This window comes from Uranotaenia lowii, chromosome 3 (genome assembly GCF_029784155.1).
Source record: "Uranotaenia lowii strain MFRU-FL chromosome 3, ASM2978415v1, whole genome shotgun sequence".
NCBI classification, from domain to species: Eukaryota; Metazoa; Arthropoda; class Insecta; order Diptera; family Culicidae; genus Uranotaenia; species Uranotaenia lowii.
Window position 1 is genome coordinate 341,380,309 of NC_073693.1, and position 27,935 is coordinate 341,408,243.

Here is a 27,935-nt window from a genome sequence, read left to right on the forward strand (position 1 = left end):
CCTAAGAATAAATGTTCCACAATGAGGAAATAGAAAATGAGTTGAACTTAAGTTCTAATAAAAATTTTGTAATAACTTAAAGCCAAAGCCAAAATTAGAGGTTTCATATTTTATTACTGCATATTCGCACATGAGTGTGTTGACTAACTCTTAGTTTACAGCCACATCAACCGATTTGGCCTCACCACGGGGTCTTCCAGGGTACAGGTAATAGGACAGCAGATCAAGAAGTCGATCTTTCACCTCTGCTAACTCGACAGAATCGTCTTCAGATGTGGCCCAGATATCGGCACTACTGAGCTCCCCTGGGATAACCAACGCATTGGTGTTCAGGGTATTGGTCACGCTAACCTTACGCCAAGGGTCTTCAGCACCATTGGTGAAGTGAGCGTGGATTGTTTCCCCCGAAGTGATTAGCGGCGTAGTAGATCGATTCATAGGTAAGCCAATCTCCGATCACTAGCCGGCAGATTTCCGTATACAGTTCCAAGTAGACACGGCTACCGAACGGCTGGTTGTTCAAATCCGTGGTCCAGAACCAACCGAATTCAGTACACTCCTGGTAGCCCCATTGACGAGCTCTCTCCGCGTTGAAGGGATCGTCCCAGTTCGTTGGCGTGTATCTTTCGACAAACTCGTAGACATCGCTGATGGCACAATCTCGATTTTCCAAAAATTTCGTATTGAACCAATCGGCAAAAGCGTGAACTTCCGTTGGGTAATCTTCCTCGAGTATGTCTTCACAAACTTTCTGGAAGCTGCTCAGCTTGTAAGGTATAAAAGGAATCATTGCTGCCTTAGAAATTTCATAAGATAGGTATAATCACTGGTTGTCCTTGATGGTGAAATTTTCGATTGAGTACATCATAACGCTGAAGAAGAACATGACCTGCAGCCTGTCATCGGCATCGACCGAGGTACAGATGTTGAACATTTCCGATAACTCCTCAGCTTGTCCGGCATCGAACAGATTCTGCATCACGTGGAAGGCTACGAAAATTTCGTTGTAACAGCCCTGACTTCCATGCTCGATCAACGTCTCTCCCCAGGCCTCAGTGAACTCCTGGAAGTCCATGTTGGCCTGATGCCAACCACTCGAAGACCACGCAACATCAGCCAAGTGCGGATATCGAACCCTGAACCAAGTGGCTAATGATCCTCCGTCCTCCGAACTGGCTACCAGGACTCGAGCGTACTCGTTTTGAACTACCTCGTTCCTCACGTAAGTCACGAACTCAGCCACGTCAGCCAAGATTTGGTCGGTGTTCAGGAAACGTAGGTTCTCGGTACTCGTATCTCTGTAGTTAGATCATCATTCAAAAGCTGAAACTCTTCCCAAACTCCCTGGATAAACTTACTCAGTGGGATGACTACTTCCTTAAAACCGTGTCTCAACTCCAATCAACAGGGTGTTCATTTTCTCGGCCAGTTGGTAGATCAGAGTACCGCGATAAACCATCCAGTCCTCCAGCACATTGTTGCCAGACAGAAAGATCAGAACCGGACCACCGGGTCTATAGAAGTCACTCACCTGCAGATATCGGAGCTGAAACTCCTGCGTGATCCAGCCAGGTTGTGAAGTAGTTCTCGATCACAATACGCTTGTCGGCTACTACCGGGACTTTGGGAGCTACACGACTACTGGCACCACTGCGTCGGCCCAAGAGATGTTGCATCAACATTCTGTTTGCCTTTTCGTTGGGTTCTTTGAGGCTTTTGGCCTCCACGAAGGTAGCCAAAGCCACCATCAAGATGATGGCCACGATCGCTTTCACTGTAACGCTTTTTTATTTTATTTTTTTTGAAGATAATGTAAAGAAAATTTTTGTCATTTGGTTTCACTGAAACCTCATATTGAGCGTATGTCGAAAAACCTTCTGTTTAAGTTCTAACTTCGGAACCAATTTAAAAGAACAAGCTTTGGAGTGGCTCCAGAGACAAAAAAAGCCAACTTCGAGAAATTTCGAACATTTCTCAAAATAATACATTTGGAATAAAACGAACACACTCATATGATCTTAGTAAAATTTCATGATTCTTTGAAAAGATCTTTCATTTTTGACCTAAGCGTACATATTTCGAGGTTATGATGACTAGCATCTTACAAATGCTAAAACCACCAAGCTCCAGAAAGAGTATTATGTGTGCCATGGCCTGGATTCAATCTCATGAACTTGACAGTAATGTTTTTGAAAACCGATCAAATACGTTTTGTAGATTGGCCTAAAAACCTGACCTGTGCAAAATTTCTGGTCAATCGGGTTAGATTTTCGGGTGCCTCAAAGCGCTCAAAGACCCTCAAAAATCATCAAAAGGAAACCAAAAAAACATCGAGATCTTATGTTATCATAAAAAAATTGACCAAAAATCGACTTTATGGGACTTAATTGGTTTTCCGAAAAAAGTCCCAGAGAGTCGATTTTGGGTGAAACGCTCCACCCAATCAGAAAATGGAGTTCCTTTTCTGTAAGGCTCAATAATGGCTATTAAGGCATTTGCTGAGGCCATTTTTCGTAATAGTTAATAAGGAAAAAAACCCAAAGTATTCAGATTGATTTGTAAATTTACAAGTATCAATATGAAGAAGAAGAAAAAATAAAACCAATATTTAAAACACAACTGGTATTCTTACCAAATCCGGGAAATTACCCAATTCCGGTATTCAACCTAAAAACCGGAACCGAAATCTTCGAAGCTACTACCGTTTTGCACGCCACTCGGAATTCGCAAAGTTGGTTCGATGCCGGTTGGATGCCACTCGTTCGCAGGCAAAACTACTAGTTCACTAGCACAATCTCATCCTCGTCGCCACTAAAAACTCTAACTTTTTCGGATAGTATTAATAAGTCGCGTTTAACTTGTTACGTAGCCTAAACCAAAAAGAGACCAGCTCTTCCAGTCGCTTGTTTATTTAAGCTGCTCAACTCTGTTTTCAATTTTTGTTTTGTTCGGCTCAAACGTTAGCGCCCGAACCGACACGCTTAAATAATAACATTAAATTATTAAATTAAATTAACATCGTTTAGAGCGAACAGAACAAAATGGTTATCTGAATGTATCTTCTCTTACTGCATGATTTCATTGATTAGTTCTTCTTTTCAAGTAAATTTTCTGTTTTGCTGAATACTCAGTCGTTTCTTTTCTGAGTCATCAGGGCAGTTGTTATAATTTCGATTTTTAATAAGTTTTATTTGTATTAAAGGCGACACAGAATGACCAACACAGTCTGGTAACGGTCTGGTGCTGATTTCTCGTTCAGCAAATAATCCACATCTCGGTAAAGGATTGATTACACTGTTGACGACTATCGTCACAAACATCCGCAAAGTGACAAGCTGAAAGTAATCAGAAGACAACCAAAGTAGCAGATAAATAGAATTGCAGTCATTTTTTTCAAGCTTAGAAAGTTCGAATACATACTTACATTTTCCCATTGATTCAGTATTTAAATATCGAGTGAACATTGGAAAAGCCTCCTGGGACATCGAAGTCGGACTCATTTGCATCTTGCCCGGAAAGACCATTCTTCTGGTAAGAGTTTTCTTTCTTTTGCTCATGATGAGTAACAAATCGCACGTCCGGTTTATCAATACTTATTCCGAAAGCATGGTCAAAACTGGCATGTTTTTCTTCGCTGTATGATACGAATGAACTTTGACGTCTTGCTACAATAACTGGTTTGAATTTCCTCTGTATCCTTAACGGAAAACTTATAAATTTTACAGCTCATGTTTCGTAACTTTCACTTTTACAGATGTGCCAGCAGTTGGAGCATTGCTCGGCCGTTCTTTTTTTCCAGCACATGGTAGTACAGATTGAAGTCCGTTAGATAATCATGACCAGACTGTGAGCATCAGTAAACTTCGTCTAGAAAAAACATGCTTTAATTGTGGTCAGTGATTTAATCATACAATGAAAAAAAATGTAATGACCAACATTTCTGCAAGGTGGCCATTAACCGGCTATTCTTAGAAATCCTCTGCGGCGTGATGTGAAGCATCCGTAAACTTTCGTCAGCTTCTTCCATCAAATGCTTTTTAACAACTTAGGACGTTTTATGTCCACGGTGATGCTCAAACTCTTGACATTTATTTCTTTCTTATTCTGCGCAAAAACCTGATGTTCTACCAGCAAAATCAAAAGGGGATATTATCATCGGAATACGTTCGGCAACCAGCACCAGTTGATAGCACAAAATTCTGCATCCTCCCGTAGGAGCCAGTAGTAGTACATCATTCTTAGACAGAAGCTGGCCCTCAGTGCTCGTTTCATCGATCTTAACTAAATCCTCCAGTGTCCCTATATGTTTGCCAACTCATTGAACCGGGCTTGAACTTTCTGGATCCGTAGCTTTTCAGTTCTTCCAACATCTTGGGCCGTTTCAAGTCGTTTGATTTCCTGATCAATTCTTTCAATTTTTTCATGCACCAAAACAACGACATCCGCTAACCAAACAAAAACTGCTGTTGCCTAGGAAATATTCGCTTCGTCAGTAGTGACGTAGGGTTTGTTTTTCTTTTTGTGGGGATCTGCACCACCTTTCTAGAAATGTATACAGGTTGATTGTAGATAAATAGCTCGCGAAATTCAATTCTTCTCAATGGTTGCAATGGACATTACATCGGCTAAAGGTTAAAGCGTCAATAAACTATTTAAAAAAAAAAATGGACATTACATAGGCTAGTCATTTTCACTTTTGGTAGCCCTCTTGATGTAGGATCGCGAATTCCGATCCGTATCAACAGGGCTGGTTCGTCATTCGCTACAGCAATCGGTTTTCTAATTGCTGGATTTTTCAGCATTCAAAATTGCTGTAAAATCAGCAATCGGTTTTCAACTGCTGGCTTTCCAGCTATTGGTCTAGTTTGCTAGACAATCAGCATTCGAGTTGTCAAATTGAAGTTTGTCTGTTTTCGTACGCTCAAGCAAGGTTACAATAAATCATACAATTATATTTATTTTCTTCTATATTCTGGCAACCACACACCAAATCAAGGGTGAGTATTGATTGGATTGGTAGATATTTCATGAAAGATATAAAGCTTGCTTCATTTAAAATTGGAACAAAAATAATTGCCTGTATTTCAGTTATTTATTATTCACTCAGAAAAATACTATTATGTATGCCATAAGATTCTCTTATGAAGTGGCGCCATAAGAAAAATTAATGAAATTCATAAGATTGTCTTATGACGCGAATGAATTCTGAAGATGAACGCCTACTTCAATGAAAGGTTGTTGCTTTTCATAAGAGATTCTTAGAGGGTACGAACACAGTGAGCGCGAAGCGAACTGCGAAGCGAAATATTCATTCACCGGATGAATTTCGCAAGTTCGTTTTTGAAGGCCGGCCTCAGTGCACGCGAATTGCGAAGCGGTTCAACACTGAAAAAAACCTTCGGTGTTGCAAAAATTAATCACACGTGAAAAAATCTTTGCAAATTAACAAAACTGTGAGCGCGTTAATTCCGAAAAACTCAATCAATTAGTAACAGTCGAATTTTGCAGTCTGACGCTATGAAACGCCATCTTAAAATCCAATACGGCGGCTTCCGCTCAACTTTAAAATATTTTTAATGACTGAAAATCGCAGAAAAAATCTACTAAAACTATGACATAAATATAACAAAATTTAGAAAAAAAAAACAATATTATAATAACAAATTTTACGAAACGCTGACAAAACTTTAATAAAAATATGGCAAAGGTGATAAAAATATTACAATAATATGAGAAAAATATACCAAATCTATGATAAATTTGACATTGAAATGGCAAAGTCATGACCAAATTTAAAAAAAATGTGACAAAAATTAATAAAAATTGACTAAATAATAACAACAAATTAATAATAATACCAAAACTCGAAATAAAAACTTTGACAAATATTTGACAACATTATGGAAAATATGAAAAATGAAATAAAAATATGACACATATAATAACTAATCAAAAATAAAAAATACTATGACCAAAATTTTGAAATAAAATAACATAAATCTGGCAATAATATGACCAAAATCTTACAAATATGATAAAAATATATGCAACAAATAATATGAAAAAAATGTTACAAAACCATGATAAAACAAAATTATGACAATTGACAAGGGTTGTCATAGTACTGTAAGATTTTACTCATTTTATTTTAAATTTTGTCATAATTTTGTCATGTTTTCATTTGTCATATTTTTGTCATAGTTCTGTCAGATATTTTGTTCATTTGAATGTAAGTTTTTTTTATAGTTTTGTCTTTTTTCGTTCGATTATATTCGTTTTACTACCTTCTCTTCATACTGAAAGTCTTTTCCAGTACAACTGCATTCGATGATTACTCTTGTATTTGAACTCACGGACATTGGCTTAGGAGGGAACTAACTTGCCATTTGAGTTACACATATCACAAGCCCATAGATTTGTATAGATTGTGTCAGTTTTCGTCGTATTTGCGATATATTTTTTACATATTCATCATTCATAAATTATTATTATTATTATAATTATTATTATATGTTCGGATTTGTCTTTTTTTTTAAATTTTGTGATTTTATGTCGTAATTGTCATCATTTTGTCATTTTTCTCACATATATTTGAAAGTATTTTGTTATATTTTTATCTCATTTTTCATAATTTTGTTAGATTATTGTGATTATTTTTGACAAATTGTCATATTTTTTTCAGAACTTTTTCATATTCTAGCCATTTTGCCTTATTTTTGTGATTTTATTGTAAATTTGCTGTTAATATTTTGTCATTTTTGTAAATTTATTGTCAAATATTGGCCCTTATATTAGTTTTGTCAGGTCATTTTATTGTCAAATTTTGATTATAATTTTGTCATAAATTTTTTTTTCATTTGTCATAGTTTTGCCATTTCTGTGATTTTTTTCTCATATTTTTGTCTTATTTTGTAATATTTGTCATATTTTTGGCTTAATTTATAACCACATTTGGCGTGTTTTATTCAAAGTTTTGTCATTTGTCACTATTTTTTTTGTCATATTTTTAAATTTTAGTAATAGTTATTCATATTTTCCCACAGTTTTGTTTTATTTTTGTCAATATTTCTTAAGTTTAATAACACTTGTTATATTTTTGTTTATTCATTTCAGTGCTTTTTTGCAGTTATCTCAAAATTTTTGTTAATTTTTTGTCAGTAATTTTTCATCAACTTTTTTATCCCTTTTACTCATTTCTTATATTGTGGATGGAACTTACGATTTTCAGTTATTTGTTGCATTTTGAATTAAGCGCAAACCGCCATCTTGTATTTCAAAATGGCGTCGGACATCCAAAGAGACTTCTACTTATTGAGTACTTTCATTCAATACCCATATTGTGGGAGTTTCGTGTACTTTTCAGTCACTTCCAGTATTTTAAAGTTGAGTGGAAGGGGCCATATTGGATTTCAAGATGGCGTCGGATAACAAATTCCAACTTCTATCCGTTCAGCCTCTTCACCCTATACACATATTGTGGGGCTTTCATGCCACCGGTCGTTTATTGCCAGTTATAATTTGTTTCAATTGAAAAAGAATGAAACCGCGTTTTTTTCGAAAAGTCGCGCTAAAAAACCGCGCATTTTTCATTACCAACACAGAAACGGCAATGATAATTAAATAAATAAACTTTTGAAAAAGATTTTTTTGATAAATCATTTTACGATAAAAAATATCCAAGAGAATATTTTCAGTGTATGTCCGGATGAACAGGATGAATTCGCGCGATCCAGCCGGGTCTTCGCACGAAAATTCGCTTGCACTGTGGCTGGTCGATGTTTTTTTCAACGTGTTTCAATGAGAAGCGGTTTTTCGCGCGAATTGGAAATTCGCTTCGCACTTCGCACCGCGCTCACTGTGAATTCGACCTTATGGAAACAGTAAATCACTTTCTAATAAGAAAAATTCTCGATATTTCATGCTGAAAATATTCACTTTATTGTTTGCCAAATTTGTTTAAAATTAAATTCTTCATGGTCACCATCAGCAGCGTATCAACAGACGGCTCCATCAAAGTTTTTTTTGCCGCATCTTAATCTTCGACCTTTCGTTTTTTGCCGATCAGCTTCCTGAAAAGTAAACAAATAATGTATTTTAGTTTACTAATATATTCAACGTTCACACCAAAAACATCAAATCGAACTTACCATTCCGGAGATAACAATATAATTTAACATTGAAGGAAAACTATAATAACTATGAACTGGCTATTGCTTCGTACTGTTAGATGATGAAAAAAAAAACTGATGCTATGAATGAATGTGTTCATCATTTTTTCACAATGCCGTTTCTTCTATTTTTCATAAGAACATCGTATGAAAATTGAAAGAATTTCATAAGACTCTTATGAAAAATTAGTTTGGACGCAAAAAAGTGGTTCATAAGATGTATCTTATGAAATTTATAATAAGATTTCCTCTGAGTGTTGGATTCCAGATCTTTTTTCATACAAATATAAATATATAATTTTTCATACTTTCAAGAAAACATATGAATAAAATTATCATTAACGATTTCTAAGGTTTTTCCTGAAACACGGCTCATTAGGCGGCGCACATCTTCTTCGCCATCGTTTCAGCTATCTTGTTCCACCAGGTCTTCATCTGCTTGATGTCTTCGACAACATTTCCTTTTGCCTTGACTCTTGAGTCTTCTCTTCATGATTGTTCAGTATTTCTCAATAAGGTGGGACTGGAGGCAGTTGGTTGGGTTAAGGTTTTTCGGAACAAACTGGACGTTTTTGACGTAGCTTGCCAAATCCGGCCAAAACATCACGGGATGGTCGAGGGATCAAATGAACGGCTAAATTCATTTTCGGAGGCACTCTTTTTGGTATAGTTCCGACGCCATTGTCTTTTTTATAACGAAAACTTTCGTTTTTTTGGCCTTAGCTGCAAATGCCCTGCCAAATCATAAATTTTCGTGCAAATTTGTCGGCAAAAACAAGTTTGAATTCAGTTGAAGGCAGCCTTGACAAGCAACCAGAATTCCCTTAAAAAGGTTCCATAGAAGCTTAATCAGCTCTCGTTTGTGTCTGAAGAGAATGCTAATCAGCCCAAAATTTAAGTTCTTAAAGCTACTTTCAAGTTCGTTTAGGTGGCTGTAGAGAACGCTATTCAGCTTCTAAGAGAATGTCAAGGAACTTCTACGCGCCGAAAAAAAAATCTGATTGACAGATTGCTCTGACATTCAGATGTGTAAGCGTTGCTAGTCAGTCGAAGGATTTCGCAGTGATCTTGATGTATAATTGGAATTAAATAATGTTGCAGTGTTGTCCGTGGGGGTTAAGGGTTTCTCCTTGGTGAAGCAGTTCACCAAGCCACCCTAACCAGACGAACGACCTCTCAAAAAAGAGTCGTTCTACAACCTACCACCAGAGGGCAAAAAGAAGATGTGAGCCGTAAACGCAGAGCGAAGAAGCGAATCGGCGAAATCGACGGTTGAGCGAAGCGAAAAAGAACGCGGGACGAGGGCAACGAACGGCTTAGAGTTCAAGGCCGGGGAATCAGGAAATTTCCGGTCATTATGGAAGTTTGCGAACGACATCTGAACGCTGATTAAAGTTTGTACATCAGCTTAAAAATATAGCTTACTTATGTTCTGGAATCCTAAAACCATCGTATCTAAAAGTGCGATATAGTGAACGATTGGTAGGACAAAACCGAACCAACACTCAACGTAGAACGTTAACCGATTGAACGACAGGTAACTAACCTTCGCCATTTTGCCATTGTCCATAACCGGCCCCTAATTTGTCCCTGAATACTACAGGACCCCGCTGTTTTGGGTTAAGAAAGCCACTCGCTTTTCCGGTGTGAAATCAACCCCACGTCACCGCATAGCGTGACTCCATAACATCGACCGCCAATAGTCGGTGTTACTTACCAAGGTACTTGGTTCAGCACCCAAGGTGGGGCCAGGTACGTCCTTATCAAGCCGCTTGCCGTCTGAGGACCAGCCGTGCCCAGTTCAGCACCCAAGGTGGGACTGGGTACAAACGTCACGACCCTGCCGATCTCCAAGTTATCGACTAGGAACCCGAGCTTGACGACACAGGAGAAGAGGAAGTAGCCGCAACTAAATTGTCAGGTTAGATAAGTTAAGAAAGTGGTGGGTGAACAAACTGCAACTTTGAATAAACGGTACCATTATTGTAACTGAGGAGTTTTACCTTAGTCCTCCCGAACTTCCCTGCAACATTAGACTGAGTCGATTCGGGGTCATTTTTGAATTTCTCAAACCCTGGGGTCTCAAAAGCTTCGTTTTGCTCCAAAACTCATCCATGATTTTTTGCAGATTTTTTAAGTAACGTTTACATGAGTAAATTTGGACTTTTATGTTTGTATGGGAAAATTGAATATTTTGTACTAAAAAAACAACATCTTTTTTATTCTTCTGTGCGACCGAGCCTGCTAATGGTTTTTGTGCCAATTTATAAATTCTGCAAAGGAAATTTTTCGCTGAACAACTTTGTCGAAGACCGTTAATTCATATCTTATTAGACAAAAAAGTAATTAGCTGTTTAACAGGGGTATGTCTTTTGGCATTGATATACAATAATTTCAATTGACACCACTGCTTGTGCCCCGCGAAGTATTGCATGAAAAGTATTATAGTCACGCAATACCTCGCAAGGCATCCAGCAGTGGTGTCTATTAAATTTATTGTTTATCAATGCCAAAAGACATACCTCTGTTGAACAGCTAATAACTTTTTTGTCCAATAAGATACGAATTTATGGTCTTCGACAAAGTTGTTCAGCGGAAAATTTTCTTTGAAGAATTTATAAATTGGCACAAAAAACATTTGCAGGCTTGGTTGCACAGAAGAAACAAAAATGATGTTGATTTTTCAGTACAAAATATTCAATTTTCCCATACAAACCTAAAAGTCCAAATTTACTCATGTAAACGTTACTTAAAAATTCTGCAAAAAATCATGGATGAGTTTTGGAGCAAAACGAAGCTTTTGAGACCCCAGGGTTTGAGAAATTCAACAATGACCCCAAATCGACTCAGTCTACTGCAACATAGCATATAGAGTGGTAAGCGAACCGACCCTAGGGATTGATAGGGGTTCACTGCATTTCTAGAGATTGGCTAACAGCCAGTCTTACAGATGTCAGATTGCTAGGTTGCCGATCTATCATGGTCTATCTCATTGGTTTTGATTAAATAATTATATTGTTTTGATAACGTCCAGAGAATTGAACCGCTGCTCTCTAGGTTGCAATGAAACTCACCAGCCTCTCGACCAATCCAGCAATAGTTCATTGCCACTGTAATAATTAGTATTTAAACTTAATGTCATTTGAGATGATTGAATAGGTTGGTCAATAGATTGTACCTAATTTCGTTTAAAGGACTTTCAGTACACAATATGAATAGTAACAAAAATTCGCATCATCAAAAATTTGTTCGAATATCTTAACATTTATAAGAAAAAATCGAAATAATCTTGAATCGAATTCCATTTGTAAATATCAGTACAGATACAAACAAAACAAATACCATGACAAGAAATTGACATACATTTTTGACATGTCGCTTAGAATTCCCACACAGGTTCATTAAAACACCTTCAAGTATCTTAATGGTGCGTTTTAGAATGTTACGCGAACGTTATGCTTCTTGAAAGAAGTTCCATTAAAAGCGCTTAGAAGTTCCGTTATCGATAGTTTAACCTTTCAAAGGGCGATGGAAGTTCCCGAGTAACTTTTACGCGACAAGAGTCACCTGAAGCTCCCGTAAAACATTTTTTCAGCCAAATGTGAACTTCTTTAAGTAAAATTGCGACTTTTGATTGTATCCCAAGCACGGATTTTGGCCACACTGTTTTGTTTCATGATGGCCAATTTGACTGTTTGCTAGCTCGATTCACAGCAAATTTTATTTTGCTGGATTTTGTGCCGCTGGCTTTCAAGCAAAATTTCCAGTGATTTTGATTGCTGGAAAATCCAGCGAACTAAATTACTGGAACTCCAGCAATATCAATTGCTGAAAACCAGCTATCTCAATTGCTGGAAATCAACTTTTTTTCATAAAACAACCGGAATTTTTCGGATTTTAAATTAGATTTTAAATTTGAACCCCCATGGTGTAGTCATAATTACAAAGAGAAATGTGCTAGTTATTTTTACTTGAACGACATTTATTATTTAAAAAAAAATTAATAATCTCCATCTGAAATAAAAATTAAAAATATTAGTTTCTTTGACGAAATACCCAATCTCTTCGGAAAAAATCTTCCTTTGGTTTAAATAATGCTTCATTGCTGGCATATTGAGTCAAACACTTTTCGCGCGCAACCAAATTCAAGTTTGACAGATCGATTGCTGGTTTTTTCAGCAATAAAGATCTAGTGCTGAAAAAATCAACAAAATGATGAATGTTTGCTGGTTTCCAGCGAAAATTTGGATTGCTGGACTTTTCCAGCAATTTTTTTTATGGAAATCGAAGCATAAATTTACTGTGTACTGACTGTACTGACTGCCAACTGAGCTATATCATAAGTCCAAAAACTATCTTAGCGAATTCGCAAATCGATGTTCAATATGACGGTTTACAGGCTTAAGCTTTCTATTGAGGGATATGATTTTTGGAGTCAACGTGAAACAGCAACCTTTCCTTTGAAAGCTAAGGGAAGTTGTTAAAATTAATATTTATTTGTTTATAATTGTCATTATACAAAAGCCCTAAGCTTCCTGAACGCCCTCATAAGGAGTGGCCGGATACAAGAAGGACGCTACTTCAGCCTTAATTTTAAGTTTTGCCGCCTGTAGTGCCTCGGAATCGAACTCGGAAATGGACCACAGATCCGCACTCAACAGCTCTCGCGGGATCAACTGGGCCGAGGTGTCCGGTCCAACGGGCCGGCTAATCGAAACCGTTCGCCATGGGTCTTCAGCACCGTTCGAGTAATGAACATTGCGCACGGCCGGAGAATCTCCTCCATAACGGTTGTTGGTCCGAACAACTGCACTTCGCATCGAGTCTACCGAGAACCAATCGCCGAAGACCTGCCGACACATTTCAGCATAAATGTCCAAATCGATACGGCTGCCGAAGGGTTGATTGTCCGATGAGGCCGTACGGAACCATCCGAATTCGGTGCACTCCAGATACAGACTTTGACGCAAACCCGTCCTAACGAGGAAATCGTTCCAACCATCATCACGGAACCACTCGGCGAGATCTTCCAATCGACTGATGGCGCAACCTGATGGTTCGGCAAAGTTTTCATTGAACCAGTTAGCTAAGGCGTCCAATGAGGTCGTAGCATTGGACCCAGTTATGTCGTTGCAAACTCGTTCGAATGCAGTTACACTGAGAAAGAGATGTTTAAATTAGACTTTAAATCTCTTGACGCTTGTGAATCAAATTACTTATTTTCAAGGAGAGTAAAGAACTCGAGAGAGTGCATCAGTTCGCTGAAGAAGAACTCAACCTGCATTTCGTCTTCACCGTCGATCGGATTGCAAAGGTTGAATCGGTCATTCAAAATATCAGTACGTCCAGCATCAATCAGATTCTCCAACACGTGGAAGGCAACGAAGATATCGTTGTAGCATTGCTGGCTACCCAAGTTGATCAACGACTCTCCCCAGGCTTCGGCGAACTCTTCGAACTCCATGATAGCTCGCGTGAAACCACTAGAAGCCCAAGCACCTTGGGCCAAATGTGGGTAACGAACTCGGAACCAGCTGGCCAGAGCTCCACCATAGTTCGAACCAGCAACCAGAACACGTGCATTGTCATTGTAAATAACGTTTCGTTTAATGTACTGAACGAATTCGGCAAGATCGGCCAACACCTGATCGGTATTGAGCAGACGTAGATTTTCCGTGCTCGCCTCTCTATGGAATAGATTTGTAATTTTGATTTGAACTTCTGGAATTTTAAGTAATCGTTCATAAAGCTAAAACTTACGTGAATCCGACGTGATTCTGTCCATAGAATCGAGTTTCGAAACCAAATACAACTCCCCCCAAATCTTTGGCCATATCATAGATCAAAGAACCTTCTTCAAGTAACTGTGGAAACAGCGGCCCAAAGCCACTGATGTAGATCAAAACTGGACCTTCCGGTGTGTAGTAATCGGGAATGGTGAAGTACCGCATGGCCCACTCATCGGTACTCTGCAGATCAAAGTGGTCGACCCGAGTTAAGAAGTAGTTCTCAAAAACCACATGTTCACTGGGCTTCTCAGCCTCACGTATTTCCGGTAATCCGACGAAAGCTTGCATCAACTTCTTCTGACTGGCTGTCATCTCCCGTTTCGCTTTGGGAATTTTTCCAGCAGCCACAACGGCCACCAGGGCCAGAGCTATCACGAATATAGCCCTCATCGTTCTAGAAAAAATCGATCAAAGCTTTGAATCCACTAATCAATTTGGTCACCAATTGTTAATTACCACACTGTTCGGGAGCCACCTAGGTCAAAAATCCAATCAAAACTCAGCGCGAGCCACCTTATCTGATTCATTTTATATCAGGTGCTCCCGAAAGTACGGGCTTATCACCAAACAACTACTGTAAAACTACGAGATACTAAGCCACTTTGACGAAATCGAAAGAAGGAGCACTAATGCGTGGATTAGAAACTAAACTGTCGACATGGACCAAATGACCTTCATGGAGGCCACAAATAGAATTTAAAGTTTTTGATTTTAAAATTCTGTGTCAATGTCTGTGTGCTGCAGTAAAGTTTTACAAATTTGACAGAAAGTATTATTTTTCATCTACCTCCGATATCGGTCATCTGATCACCCATAAAGCTCATCGCGTAATCCACCCATAAAAACAAAATCGAAAACAGATTGTCATTTATCAGCTGATAAGGGATATTTCGGGTGATAATTTTGAATCCAGAGTCACATTTAGAGGTTTCATAATTTATTATGGCATGCTATCGGGGGGGAAAGGATTAGTTGACAGCTACATCAACCGATTTGACTTCTTCACGGGGTCTTCCTGGGTACAGGTAATAAGACAGAAGGTCAAGAAGTCGATCTTTTACCTCAGCAAGCTCGGCGGAATCATCTTCGGAGGTAGCCCAGATATCGGCACTGGTCAGCTCTCTTGGGATTACGTCGGCCAATGCGTTTGTATTCAAGGTATTGGTCACACTAATCTTACGCCAAGGGTCCTCAGCACCATTGGTGAAGTGAGCGTACTCAATGCGAGGATTGTTTCCTCCGAAGCGATTGTTGGCACGATTCGTGGCGTAGTAGATTGACTCATAGGTAATCCAATCGCCGTACACCATACGGCAGAGTTCAGAGTAGAGTTCCAAGTAGACGCGACTGCCGAACGGCTGGTTGTCCGAATCCGTGGTCCAGAACCAACCGAATTCATTGCATTCCTGGTAACCCCATTGACGAACTCCCATCTCAGTGTAGGGCGAATCCCAGTTGGTTTGGCTGAATCGTTCGACTAGCTCGTTGATATCACTGATAACGCAACCTCGATCCTCCAAGAACTTTGTGTTGAACCAATCGGCAAAGGCGTGAACGGCCGTTGGATAATCTCCTTCGAGCAGATCGTCACAGACCTCATGGAAGTCGCCGAGTCTGAGAAAAAAATTATAGAGTGAATTACTTCTGGTACACTGATTTTTGAGATAGCTATAATTACTGGTTATCTCTGAGGGTGTACATTTCAATTGAGGTCATCATGATGCTGAAGAAGAACATGACCTGCAACCTATCCTCGGGATCAACCGGGGTACAGATGTTGAACATTTCCGAAACCTCCTCGGATCGTTCGGCGTCAAACAGGTTCTGCATCACGTGGAAGGCTACGAAAATTTCGTTGTAACAGTCCTGACTTCCATGCTCGATCAGCGTTTCGCCCCAGGCTTCGGTGAATTCCTGGAAGTCCATGTTGGCCTGATGCCACCCACTGGAAGACCAGGCAACGTCAGCCAAGTGTGGATACCGAACACGGAACCAGGTAGCCAATGATCCTCCGTACTCCGAACCAGCCACCAGGACCTTGGCGTACTCATTCTCAACTACCTCATGCCTCAGGTAGGTCACAAACTCGGCAAAGTCAGCCAAGATTTGGTCGGTGTTTAGGAAACGTAGGTTCTCGGTAGTCGTGTCCCTGAAGTTGGATTATAGTTTTGAAAAGGTGAAATTCTCGTAAATTTTGACAAATAACTTACTCGGTAGGTCGGCTGCTTCCATAAAACCGTGACTCAACTCCAATCAGTAAGGCGTTCATTTTCTCGGCCAGTTGGTAAATCAGAGTACCTCGATAAACCATCCAATCCTCGAGTGCAGTGTTGCCAGCTAGGAAGATCAGGATCGGACCACCGGGTCTGTAGAAGTCACTCACCTGCAGGTAACGGAGCTGGAACTCCTGTGTGTTCTGGGAGTTGAAATGATCCAGGCGGGTTGTGAAGTAGTTCTCGATCACGATTCGCTTGTCGGCTACTACTGGGGCTTTGGGAGCCACACGGCTGTTTGCACCACTACGCTTGGCCAATAGCTGCTGCATCAGCAGACGGTTGACCTTCTCGTTGGGTTCTTTGAGGCTTTTGGCCCCCACGAAGGCAGCCAAAGCCACCAGCAAGGTGATGGCCACGATCGCTCTCATTGTAAAGCTATTAATTTGGCAGAAAAATTGAGGAAAATTTCGATTATTGGACTACAGATCCCTAAGAATAAATGTTCCACTATGTGGAAATAGAAGATAGAAGATAGTTGAACTTAAGTTCTAATACAAATTTTGTAATAACTTAAAGCCAAAGCCAAAATTAAAGGTTTCATATTTTATTACTGCATATTCGCACATGAGTGTGTTGACTAACTCTTAGTTTACAGCCACATCAACCGATTTGGCCTCACCACGGGGTCTTCCAGGGTACAGGTAATAGGACAGCAGATCAAGAAGTCGATCTTTCACCTCTGCTAACTCGACAGAATCGTCTTCAGATGTGGCCCAGATATCGGCACTACTGAGCTCCCTTGGGATAACCAACGCATTGGTGTTCAGGGTATTGGTCTCGCTAACCTTACGCCAAGGGTCCTCAGCACCATTGGTGAAGTGAGCGTACTCGATGCGAGGATTGTTCCCCCCGAAGCGATTAGTGGCGTAGTAGATCGATTCATAGGTAAGCCAATCGCCGAACACCAGCCGGCAGATTTCCGTACACAGTTCCAAGAAGAAACGGCTACCGAACGGCTAGTTGTCCGAATCGGTGGTCCAGAACCAACCGAATTCAGTACACTCCTGGTAGCCCCATTGACGAGCTCCCTCCGCGTTCAAGGGATCGTCCCAGTTCGTTGGCGTGTATCTTTCGACAAACTCGTACACAGTAAACGAAAATTACCGAGTTCGGAAATTTTTTTTACCGAAATCCTAACATGTGTAAATCGTTAAACTGTTCGGTAATTTTTTCGGTAAAAAATAAACGAACATCGGTAAATCGATTCTTCATTTACCGATGTTCGTTTATTTTTTACCGAAAAAATTACCGAACAGTTTAACGATTTACACATGTTAGGATTTCGGTAAAAAAATCACCGAACTCGGTAATTTTCGTTTACTGTGTAGACATCGCTGATGGCACAATCTCGATTTTCCAAAAATTTCGTATTGAAGCAATCGACAAAAGCGTGAACTCGTTCCTCACGTAAGTCACGAACACAGCCACGTCAGCCAAGATTTTGTCGGTGTTCAGGAAACGTAGGATCACAGAATTCAAAAGCTAAAACTCTTCCCAAACTCCCTGAACAAACTTACTCAGTGGGATGACTACTTCCTTAAAACCGTGTCTCAACTCCAATCAACAGGGCGTTCATTTTCTCGGCCAGTTGGTAGATCAGAGTACCCCGATAAACCATCCAGTCCTCCAGCACATTGTTGCCAGCCAGAAAGATCAGAACCGGACCACCGGGTCTATAGAAGTCACTCACCTGCAGATATCGGAGCTGAAACTCCTGTGTGTTCTTAGAGTTGAAATGATCCAGCCGGGTTGTGAAGTACTTCTCGATCACAATACGCTTGTCGGCTACTACCGGGACTTAGAGAGCCACACGACTACTGGCACCACAGCAACATTCTGTTTGCTTTTTCGTTGGGTTCTTTGAGATTTTTGGCCCCCACGAAGGCAGCCAAAGCCACCAGCAAAGTGATGGCCACGATCGCTTTCATTGTAAGGCTAATTTTTTTTTTGAAGATAATGCAAAGAAAATTTTTGTCATTTGGTTTCACTGAAACCTCATATTGAGTGTATGTCGAAAAACCTTCTCTTTAAGTTCTAACTTCGGAACTAATTTAAAAGAACAAGCTTTGGAGTGGCTCCAGAGACAAAAAAAGCCAACTTCGAGAAATTTCAAACATTTCTCAAAATAATACATTTGGAATAAAACGAACACACTCATATGATCTCAGTAAAATTTCATGATTCTTTGAAAAGATCTTTCATGTTTGACCTAAGCGTACATATTTCGAGGTTATGATGGCTAGCATCTTACAAATGCTAAAACCACCAAGCTCCAGAAAGTATTATGTATTATGTATCCAGTATTATGTGTGCCATGGCCTGGATTCAATCTCATGAACTTGACAGTAATGTTTTTGAAAACCGATCAAATACGTTTTGTAGATTGGCCTAAAAACCTGACCTGTGCAAAATTTCTGGTTATTCGGGCTAGATTTTGGGGTGCCTCAAAGCGCTCAAAGACCCTCAAAAATCACCAAAGGGGAACCAAAACAACGTCGAGATCTTATGTTATCACAAAAAAAAATTGACCAAAAATCGACTTTTTGGGACTTAATCGGTTTTCCGATTGTCAATTTTGGGTGCAATTTTTTTTCGAGGTTACACCAGATCTCAACATATCATGCTTTTCCAGTCAATTGGCATCAACATTAAAATTTTGATTTTTCCTATTTCTTTTGGTTCCCCCTTTGGTGTTTTTTTAAGGGTAAAAAATCAGAACGTTGAGCGCTTTGAGGCACCCGTAAATCAAGTGCGATTGAGCTGAAATTTTGCACAGGTCAGGTTTATGAGCCAATTTACGAAATGTATATGGCCGGGTTTCTAAATTCGACATGACCCATTTGGCTGCCACCCTGATTGGTATAGATGACTTGAACTCTAACCACAACGCCAAAGCCGCTGACCTAAATAAAAAAAATGTGATCAAAATCTGAACTTAAAATCCAAATTCCAGAATTTGGAGTTTATAATTCTGAATTCGAATTCAGAACCCAGTACTCTCTTTTTAGGAATTTTCAGTTTTTGATTCCCGAATGAAGGCCAATTTCAAATAAGCCTCTTATTATCTTCAAAAATCTGACCGTAACAAAACGTTCATTTTTTTATCTTAACGATCACTGTTTTTTTTTTCATGTTTTTTTTTCAATTGATAAGCGTTAAGTCACCAGCAATGGGCTTCGATTAATCGCACTGGATTCATCCACAACGAATCATTACACCGGGGGCGATAAGCACGTGATAAACGCTAGTTGACAGTTATGCATTCAATTTTCAGATAGGTACCACCAATTCACGGATTGCCGCAATCGGGGATTAAGCTGAGTCACAATCGGCTCATATGTGAGATAAACGGCGTGTGAAATTTATAGGTGGTGAGAACCCTTGACGTTGAAAATAATCCCAAAATTATTTGGTATCATAACTTATCACGTATTGAGAATAATTTTCGTTTCACAAAACTTTCCAAGATTTTTTTTTTATCTGAGTTATGTAGTAATCGTTGGAATTTTTTTTTCGGTTTTTCTATATCTAATAACTGTAATAACTTTCACTAAACACTGTTTAATTTTTTGGATGATTTCAATGATTGAAAAATTGAGGGAAAACACTCACATTTAATTTCTAATCACAGCTGTATCGAAAGTACTCGGCCGCTTCCGGTACGGATAACGGTCAACAACATAACCTGTCCGGTTCGTGTCATTCGTGTTTTATACAAATCTACCAAAATGGACTCCAGACTTCCAATCATTATGGCCGCGATCCAATAAAACGGAAATATTGGATGCAATTCCGGAATTTCTATGATATCAGTAACCAAATTGACCACAACCTTTTGTCCGGTGCCACGCCGCTCGGCTGTAATTATTGGTCCGGATGTTTTTCGACGCACACGGGCCTAAGCACGAAACACATGGCTTCCCTCGGCTTATCAAATGTGAATCCATTTGCCGCTCGTATTTCGAAATGGCCAATTGTAAATCGATGGTCAATGGTTATGATAACCAAGGCTAATTATGTGATAAAAGCACAACAAAACTGACCGGAAACTGTCTTACCTAACAACGTCTTTGCAAAGATTCAGTCTTACAGATTAAGTCATCATCGGTGCATCTAATTTTACATTTCAACATTTTCTCTTAACGATTTTTAAATGTCTTTTTAAATTATAACTTTTTAAAAGAAACCTGATGACCTCAACAAAAGTAATAGGTGTAATTTAAAATTGACTTACTTCAGTTATTTTCGGTGATTTCTCGGCGCACAAAACTCTGGATCCGCCCAGGTGTATTTCTGCTGCAGGTTCAGCAGCGCTTCTCGCACGCCCATAAGCATCTTGGTCCATTCGCTGTAGGTTCATCCGATTCATTCAAATCACTGACTGGTCCTTGACATTGAATCACTGGTAAGTTAAGGCTGGATCTGTTGAAAATCGTGCCCCGAATTTCGTCCATCACTCGTCCAATAACGCCTTCTAGCGCCACGTTGAACACAGACGATGCAGGATAGACGATCACCTTGTCAAAGCCCCTTGCGTGATTCGAATGAACTCGACAATTCACCCGAAATCCGCACACAGTACTGCGTTCCATCCATTGTCGTCTTGATCAGTCTGGTTAGCTTTCCGGAGAAGCTGTTCTCGTCCATGATTTTCCATAGCTCATCACGGTCGATAGTTCGTATGCGGCTTTGAAGTCGATGAATAGATGATGCGTAGGGACTTGTGAAGATCTGGTCAGTCGTAGACCGTCCCTCCACGAAGCCAGCCTGATGACTTCCCACAAATCTGTTTGCTTGTGGCATTAGGCGGCGGAGTAGGATTCACACTTCACACAGGATACAACACTTTGTAGGCGGCATTGAGGACAGTAATCGCTCGGTAGTTCTCACAGTCCAAATTGTCGCCCTTCTTGTAGTTGGGGGATATTACCTCCTCCTTTCACTCCTGCGGTTGCTGTTCTGTGTCCCAGATCCACTCACCAATGTAGCTGTAATGTCATCCTTCCCAGCCAACTTGTTGCTATTCAGTTGGCGAATGGCTTCCTTAACTTCACTCATCGTTGGGAGTGGCTCCACCTCGTCGGCAATGTACTTTCATCCACTGTTTTGGTGCGCCGTTCAGGTGTTTATCGAAGTGCTGCTTCCATCTTTTGATCACCTCACGATCGTCCATCAGGACGCCCCCGTCCTTATCCCGGCATTTCATTCTGATAGAACTTTCGTGTTTCTTGAGAACGATGCAGCTGCTCCCGCTCATCGAGCTCTTCCTCCTCAAAGCGACGCTTTTTCTCCTTGAAAACTCGGACTCGCTATCGAAGGGTGCATCTTTGCATTACTGCCGCCCGCGCGGCGTTCTCTTCACCCTTCACCCTCCTACACTCCTTGTCGAACCAGTTGTTCCGTAGGGTTCGTTCGACATGCCCGATGACGTTCTCCGCAACGCTGTTGATGGCTGTCCTGGTGGTATTCCAACAGTCCCTGAGAGGGGCTTCGTCGAGATCGCCCTCTGCCGGCAGCGCTGTTTCGAGCGATTGCGCGTAATGTGCTGCGACCCAAGGTTGCTTAAGTCGTGCAATATTCAACCGACACTTACGTCGATTTCTTCTGTTGTCCTCTACGGAAAGTTTTGGGTGCATCTTAACCTTCACGGAATAGTGGTCTGACTTGATGTTGGCGCCTCCAAAGGATTTAACGTCGATGATGTGCCGGCTGTCTATCAAAACGTGGTTGAACTGTGATTGCGTTTGGTACGGTGATCACAAGGTGTACTTGTGTTGGAGGTGGTGCCGGAATAAGGTACTTCATGCGGCACTGATTCAGCAACCAATGTCTCACTACACTTGGCTACAACGATGTGAATCTTCTTCTTTAATGGATACAGCTCTTCTAATAAGGACTTTTCGTTGACCATGTGGTCCTGAGTCAAGAAACCAGCAAAACTTTTTCGTCGACTTGCTAGGTGCTAAGAGTGCCGTTGCGTTGCCCGTGGTAACTAGAAAACAAATGTCTATTCCAGCGCCACTTTTACCCCACCTCTTGATTTCTTTCTGGGCTTCCAGGCAAACTTGGGGTTCTTCTCGACGGATTTTCCAGCCAACTCGCCTATGATCGTACCTCCCACACCCGAAACATTTAAATCCACAGAATTTTCCAGAAAACACAGATTCGACAGCAACATAGATTTGGTTCGATCGTTTCACCTGCTCGTCCGAAAGCCGTTTCTTCACATATGCCACCGTCAGTTGTTCCGGTTGAATCGTTTCCACCGCCGTGATCAGAGCCTCGTAGGATTTTGGAAGTGAGTTCAAAAGCTGACAAACGACGTCTTCTTCTTCCAAATTCACTCCAGTCGCTCGCAACTCTTGTAGAACCTATTAGAACTTCAGAAGGTATGCCTGTATGCTTTGACGTCCTCTCCTTCCAGCAGTCGCAGTTCTTGAAATTACTTCCGGAGATAAAGGTTACCGGCAATTCCGACACTTTCAAATGCAATACAGAGTGCGTCCCAGGCGTCCTCGGGGGTTCGCTTATCGTTGAAGTTGTAACCAGCATAAACTGTGCTGCCTAGTTTAGTAGGGAATAGGAGGGAAGTAGGGAAGCGCCTTAGTGAGCAACGAAGGAGGACCACCTGACATTTCCTAGCGCACCACTAACCAGCGCGATTAGGTCAACGAGGGCGTATTTGGCGGATAGAAGGTGCTGTACGTCTTGGTAGCACCATTACCAAGAATGACCAGGTCTGCGGCCCCAGGTGGAGTTTAGGGAGTAGGGGGTATACACGGAGTATATCATGAGTCTTCCCATTGTACCCATGGACCCAGAGTAGCAAACTGGGGGGACGCGGTGGCTCGCCGTGCCTTGGAATACAATCCGTAAACCGGGATTTACCACCTGTGGTTACCAACTAAAAAAAAAATTACCAAGAATGACAAGAGGGCATGATGGGAGGAATCCATGGATGTACCACAAAGCCTTTGACCTGAGATCGGGGTCAAAGACCGCATGAAAGATCCACTTCATTTGGATGGAAGATCTCGACGAAGCCACACAATCCTGTGAACGCCATTTAGCAGTCGTGAAGAGCGTTCGAACATCCAGGCAGCAATCCGACTCCACCCCGAAAAAGGCAAGAATTTAACGCTGGTGCAATCCTTTCTCCCATCATGTTCCTACAGGACCCCGAATTGTTGGTTTAGAAAACCATCCCGCCGCCTTGCCAGCGTCCGCCAACCAGTGCTGGCCGTTGTAAGGTTGATTCCAGCCCGCCGCCTTATCAGCATCTGTATACCCATGCTGGCCGTTCTAGGGCTTTAACCGGTTTGGCCGCATTACCAGCATCCGTCAAATTTGCTGAACGTCTTGGGATCCGTGCTGTGCCTGGCCTGGCTCTTTGACCGCCCGTACTTTAACCGCGGGAGTCGACCATCTGCACCAGAATTCCCTCTTCGTGGTGTTCGGAATTGGAGTAGTGCAACCAGGCAGCCCTCAACGATCGTCGGTCTAGACGTCCATAGGTGGACAAGCCGTGCAATCAGTGCCAGCAGAGACCGTGGACCTTACCTGTGACCGATATTCAAGAGTCCTTCCGGCACCCGTCGCCTTGGACAAGCCATTCCGAGGCCCATATGCCTCGGCTGTTCCCGCTCGCCGCCTGTAAGTCGCCACCACAAGGTAGGACAACCCAATATTACTAGGGGAAGTGCTAGTGGCCATAATTGTAAGCCCAAGATAGGGAAATAAATAAAATAAATATAAAATAAATAATAAGATAGGGAAATAAAGGTGGGAATTCTTTAACGCACATTTAAGGTGTTTCCTTGTTCCGAATCTCGAGTGTGACGACCCTGATGCTTAGAGGGGGGGTTCTTGCTCGGCTGAGCAGTCTGGGGAACCGTTGGTTACAAAGTAGTCCAAACAGGTCTTCGCCGATACGATGGGTTCTTGCGTTTCCTGTCTTGAGTCTGACGACGCTCGTTGACTTTCTTCTTCTTCTTCTCAGCCTTCACCTGAACGGAGTCGTCCGAAAGATCCCTCGCGAATTCCTCGTCCTCTATGACATCCGTCAAATAATGCAGCTGCCCTCTATCCTAGCACCTCGACACGAAATTTCTAGTTGGAATTCGTGCCGTCAAACAGCCCCAACGTTTCCTCGCTCATCTTGCTAACCACGTTTATCCTTCTGGAGCAAAAACTAAGAACTACTTTCTTTTGGCTCTGGGCCCATAACCTAATAAATTAGGCAGATCATTTACAAAAGATGTCTTTATTAAGTAATGGATAGAGTGGAAGTGAAAATTTAACTAAACTAAATTCAACAATTATTGCGATGTGTGTTATTCCGTCGCTAAGCATGTAGTTGATGGTTGCTATACTCAACAAGGTTGAGGTGTTCTGATTAAAGGATCAAGTCTCTGTTAACTTAAATAAAAACAATATTTTTAAACAAGTATCGTTCCTATTTTCATCACTCGAACCCGAGCTCCTTTCCTACATCCAACTGAAGACCGAACGCATAGTTTGGAAGACTGGCTGGATTGGAGTAGATGTAGAGACACAGTAGTAAACTTTATGTGTTTCATTCTAGACTGCCGAACAACTCCCTTAATCGATATTTAATAGCGAAGTACATCCATAAGATACTGCAGAGGACAGAGGACAGCAATATAAGCTAAAATCAAATGAGTTGAAGGATTGAGTACATGCAATCTTTAGGATATCATACTCCGGGTAATGAATTTTGAAAAAAAAACTTTATGAATTCAATATTTTTTTCCATACAAAGCTTGCAGTGGTCATAGGTAGGTACATAGGCATTATCAATAGAAGCGTCCTTCTTATTTTTTTATTTTTTTTTTATTTTATTTTTTCAGAGATTTTCATCCTGTTGGATGATTCATCCCATCTCCTACCGTGGCTAGTGTACTTTTTTTGTTTTTATTTTTGGAATTTTTTTTTTGTTTTTTTTTGGGGGGGGGGGGGTGGGAGGAAGGGGGAAAGGGAAAGGAAATAGGGACAGATGGGTAGAGTGATGTTTATATTTCCTCGTAAATGCTGCTGCTCCGGAGGAATGAGAGAACCTTTTCCTCTTCTTCAGGGTCGTTCGACAGGATCAGTCGAAGGTTGTCGGCTAGGTCGCAGTCTAGGCGGGCTTGCTGGTGTATAGGACATTGCGTGAGGATGTGTTTGATGGTGATGATTACGCTGCAAGCAGGGCAGATGGGAGGGTCCTCTTTACCCATGAGATAGCCATGGGTTAATCTTGTGTGTCCTATGCGTATTCGGGTTAGGGCTCTCCGCTCAAAGAAAGAATTCCGGTCGTTCCATGCATAGGTGCAATTTTTGACCTCCCTCAGCTTGTTTTCGGTGATATTGTTCCAGGTGTTTGCCCAAAAGAGGAGCAGGTGGTTCTTAAGCCAGTGGGAGGCATCTGAGGGAGGGATGGGCATATTGGGGGGTTCTAGCTGACTACCGTTGAAAGCTAGTCGGTCTGCTGCTTCGTTGCCGGGAATCTTGGAGTGACCAGGAATCCAGCACAGAGTTATATTCTTCGCGGCTGCAATGTTGGAAAGGGCAATGATCCATGGGTGTTTGGTGTTGGCTGCCTGGACAGCTCTCAGCACGCTTGCAGAATCGGAGAAGATGACTGCTCCGGTGGACGGGCAGAGGTCTTGGGCTGCTTTCAGGATGGCGAAAGCTTCAGAGCTGAAAACGGAGCACTTGGGTGGTAGAGCAAGGGCCACACTATCGGTAGTGCTGAATATGCCACATCCAATATAGCCGTCAATGGACTTGGAACCATCAGTGAAGAACTTGGGTATTTCCTTGTATTTTCGGTTGACGAGCTGATGATAGTTGGCCAGGGCAACGGTAGAGCTTCCTTCGGCTCGTACCGCGGAAAGCAGGCTGAGATCGACTTTTGGGACAGGGGCATTGAATTTGCGAAGTCTAGGTTCAGGGCGGGATGATATTTCAGGGATAAATGTTTCGTACTTTTGTAGGTAGCTTTCGGTACGCTGGACCATAGGTACTTCGGGGTTTCGGTTGTAGGATAACCAGCGGATCGTTTTGCTGGAAAGGTTTCTTGCGATCACGTAGTCAAAGGGGATCTGTCCACTTTCTGCCATGATAGAAACGATTGGGCTGCTCCGGAAGGCGCCACCGATGATGCGAACTGCTTGGTTGTATATTGGCTCCAATTTTTCGTTAATACGGTCGCCACCGCGACTAAATAGGCCCAGTCCGTGGAGCATGGTAGGCATCAGCCATCCATGAAGGAATCGGAACAGTGAAGTGCGGGATCCGGCGCCCCGGGCGCTACATAACTTTTTAAGGATGTTGAGTTTGAGTGAGGCTGATTTCCGAACTTGGTTTGCATGGTTGATGAATTTGAGTTTATCATCCACTAAGACTCCAAGAATGCGGGATGAGTGGACAATGGGGATAACTTTATTACCCATAATAAGTGGGGGAAGTTTGTTCAGCTTCTTCTTCCTGCTGCTAAGATGCATGAGTTTTGACTTTTCTGGAGCGAAGGTAAAACCCATGGAAGGTGCCCAGTTGTCTACCCTATTTACGGCTATTTGTAGTTGCTTTCTGGATAGTACTGAGTAGGGGGACACGGATATCAGGGTTATGTCGTCGGCATAGGCCAGAACATTGACGTCCTCTGGAACTACGTCAAAAAGTGATTGCATCCCAATAAGAAACAGCGTTGGGGCCAAAACAGAGCCTTGGGGCACACCGTTTGCTATGATGTGGGGGGATGATAGCTTCCCATCGATGTAGACCCTAGCTTTACGTTCAGTCAGGAAGCTGCGGATGAAGTATCCCATTCTGCCCAGAACACCCCATTATTTTAGCCTGGACAAAATTTGATGACGGGATACCCGGTCGAAGGCCTTAGAGAGGTCCAAACATAAGCACTCCACATGTTGGTTGTTATCGATGGCGTCGGCAATGAGATTTTCAAAGGTGGTAAGGTGGTCGTCGGTAGAGCATCCAGGACGAAAGCCAAACTGTCTTGTGTCGAGAAGGTTGTTGGACTCAAGAAAGGAGACTAGACGGCATTTGACCAGGCGTTCAAGAATCTTTCCTGCACAGTCCAAGAGGGTGATGGGACGGTAGCTGTTAATGAGGTGAAGGTCTTGATGGGGTTTGGGAATTGGTATGATCAGGCCTTCTTTCCACTGCGTAGGGATTACGCCAACGTCCCAGATGTTGTTGAGAATTTCCAGAAACAGAATCTTGCCAATCGGTGGGAGGTGTTTCAAAAGGGGATAACCAATCTCGTATTGACCGGCGGAACGTCCTTTCACCTTACTAAGGGCGATGTCGAGTTCTTGTAAGGTGAAATCGGAGTTGTAATCGGTGTTTGAACCAGTACCAAAGTCGATAGCGTTTTCGTTGTTGGAATTTGGGTACGCAGAAGAGACGGAGGAGAAGTGTGTGCAGAAGGATTCAGCGAGCAATGCAGGGTCGTTAGAGTATTGTTGACCCAGCAACAGATGGAAACGGCTGGTGCGATTGGAGCCATTCAGGCGTTTGATTTTATCCCAAACTATGGCGGATGGAGTTTGGGGATTGATTTCCTCCACAAAATCCCTCCAACTATTTCTTTTTGCGGTTTTAACGGCAGCCTTTGCGGCAGATCGTGCAACTTTGTACTCTCCAAGGGCGAAAATTTGTTGGGGGTGATCATTGGG

The 27,935-nt window shown here is 41.6% G+C and overlaps 3 protein-coding genes and 2 pseudogenes across 3 annotated transcripts; all 5 read right to left on the reverse strand.

Moving 5' to 3' along the window:
* Positions 1 to 109: 109 nt before the first annotated feature.
* Positions 110 to 1,748, reverse strand: LOC129753890 (putative serine protease K12H4.7; annotated as a pseudogene).
* A 10,932-nt stretch (positions 1,749 to 12,680) lies between these two features.
* LOC129758253 (putative serine protease F56F10.1) lies at positions 12,681 to 14,448 on the reverse strand. Its single transcript, XM_055755723.1, has 4 exons — positions 14,414 to 14,448; positions 13,929 to 14,351; positions 13,385 to 13,855; positions 12,681 to 13,325 (listed from the first exon to the last, which is right to left on the reverse strand). The coding sequence occupies exons 2-4, from the start codon at positions 14,345 to 14,347 to the stop codon at positions 12,695 to 12,697; spliced, it is 1,521 nt and encodes a 506-aa protein (XP_055611698.1). The 5' UTR covers positions 14,348 to 14,351; positions 14,414 to 14,448; the 3' UTR covers positions 12,681 to 12,694.
* Positions 14,449 to 14,889: 441 nt separating this feature from the next.
* LOC129756683 (putative serine protease K12H4.7) lies at positions 14,890 to 20,129 on the reverse strand. Its single transcript, XM_055753622.1, has 4 exons — positions 19,846 to 20,129; positions 16,168 to 16,608; positions 15,636 to 16,106; positions 14,890 to 15,571 (listed from the first exon to the last, which is right to left on the reverse strand). Exons 2-4 carry the CDS (start codon positions 16,599 to 16,601, stop codon positions 14,926 to 14,928), a joined length of 1,551 nt encoding a protein of 516 aa, XP_055609597.1. The 5' UTR covers positions 16,602 to 16,608; positions 19,846 to 20,129; the 3' UTR covers positions 14,890 to 14,925.
* LOC129753891 (putative serine protease K12H4.7) lies at positions 16,777 to 22,144 on the reverse strand (annotated as a pseudogene).
* Positions 22,145 to 25,265: 3,121 nt separating this feature from the next.
* On the reverse strand, positions 25,266 to 27,065 carry LOC129753892 (uncharacterized). The gene has a single exon (XM_055749739.1). It carries the CDS (start codon positions 27,063 to 27,065, stop codon positions 25,266 to 25,268), a length of 1,800 nt encoding a protein of 599 aa, XP_055605714.1.
* Between the last annotated feature and the right edge of the window lie 870 nt (positions 27,066 to 27,935).

Bases quoted from the DNA above. Each gene is read 5' to 3' on its own strand.
- LOC129756683 (XM_055753622.1), bottom strand. From the start codon at position 16,601: ATGAGAGCGATCGTGGCCATCACCTTGCTGGTGGCTTTGGCTGCCTTC. The intron at 16,107-16,167 runs GTAAGTTATTTG...ATCCAACTTCAG, and splicing joins GGAAGCAGCCGACCTACCGA to GGACACGACTACCGAGAACC. The intron at 15,572-15,635 runs GTAATTATAGCT...TTTTTTTCTCAG, and splicing joins TACACCCTCAGAGATAACCA to ACTCGGCGACTTCCATGAGG.
- LOC129753892 (XM_055749739.1), bottom strand. From the start codon at position 27,065: ATGGGATACTTCATCCGCAGCTTCCTGACTGAACGTAAAGCTAGGGTC.
- LOC129758253 (XM_055755723.1), bottom strand. From the start codon at position 14,347: ATGAGGGCTATATTCGTGATAGCTCTGGCCCTGGTGGCCGTTGTGGCT. The intron at 13,856-13,928 runs GTAAGTTTTAGC...TCTATTCCATAG, and splicing joins CAGAATCACGTCGGATTCAC to AGAGGCGAGCACGGAAAATC. The intron at 13,326-13,384 runs GTAATTTGATTC...TCTCTTTCTCAG, and splicing joins TTTACTCTCCTTGAAAATAA to TGTAACTGCATTCGAACGAG.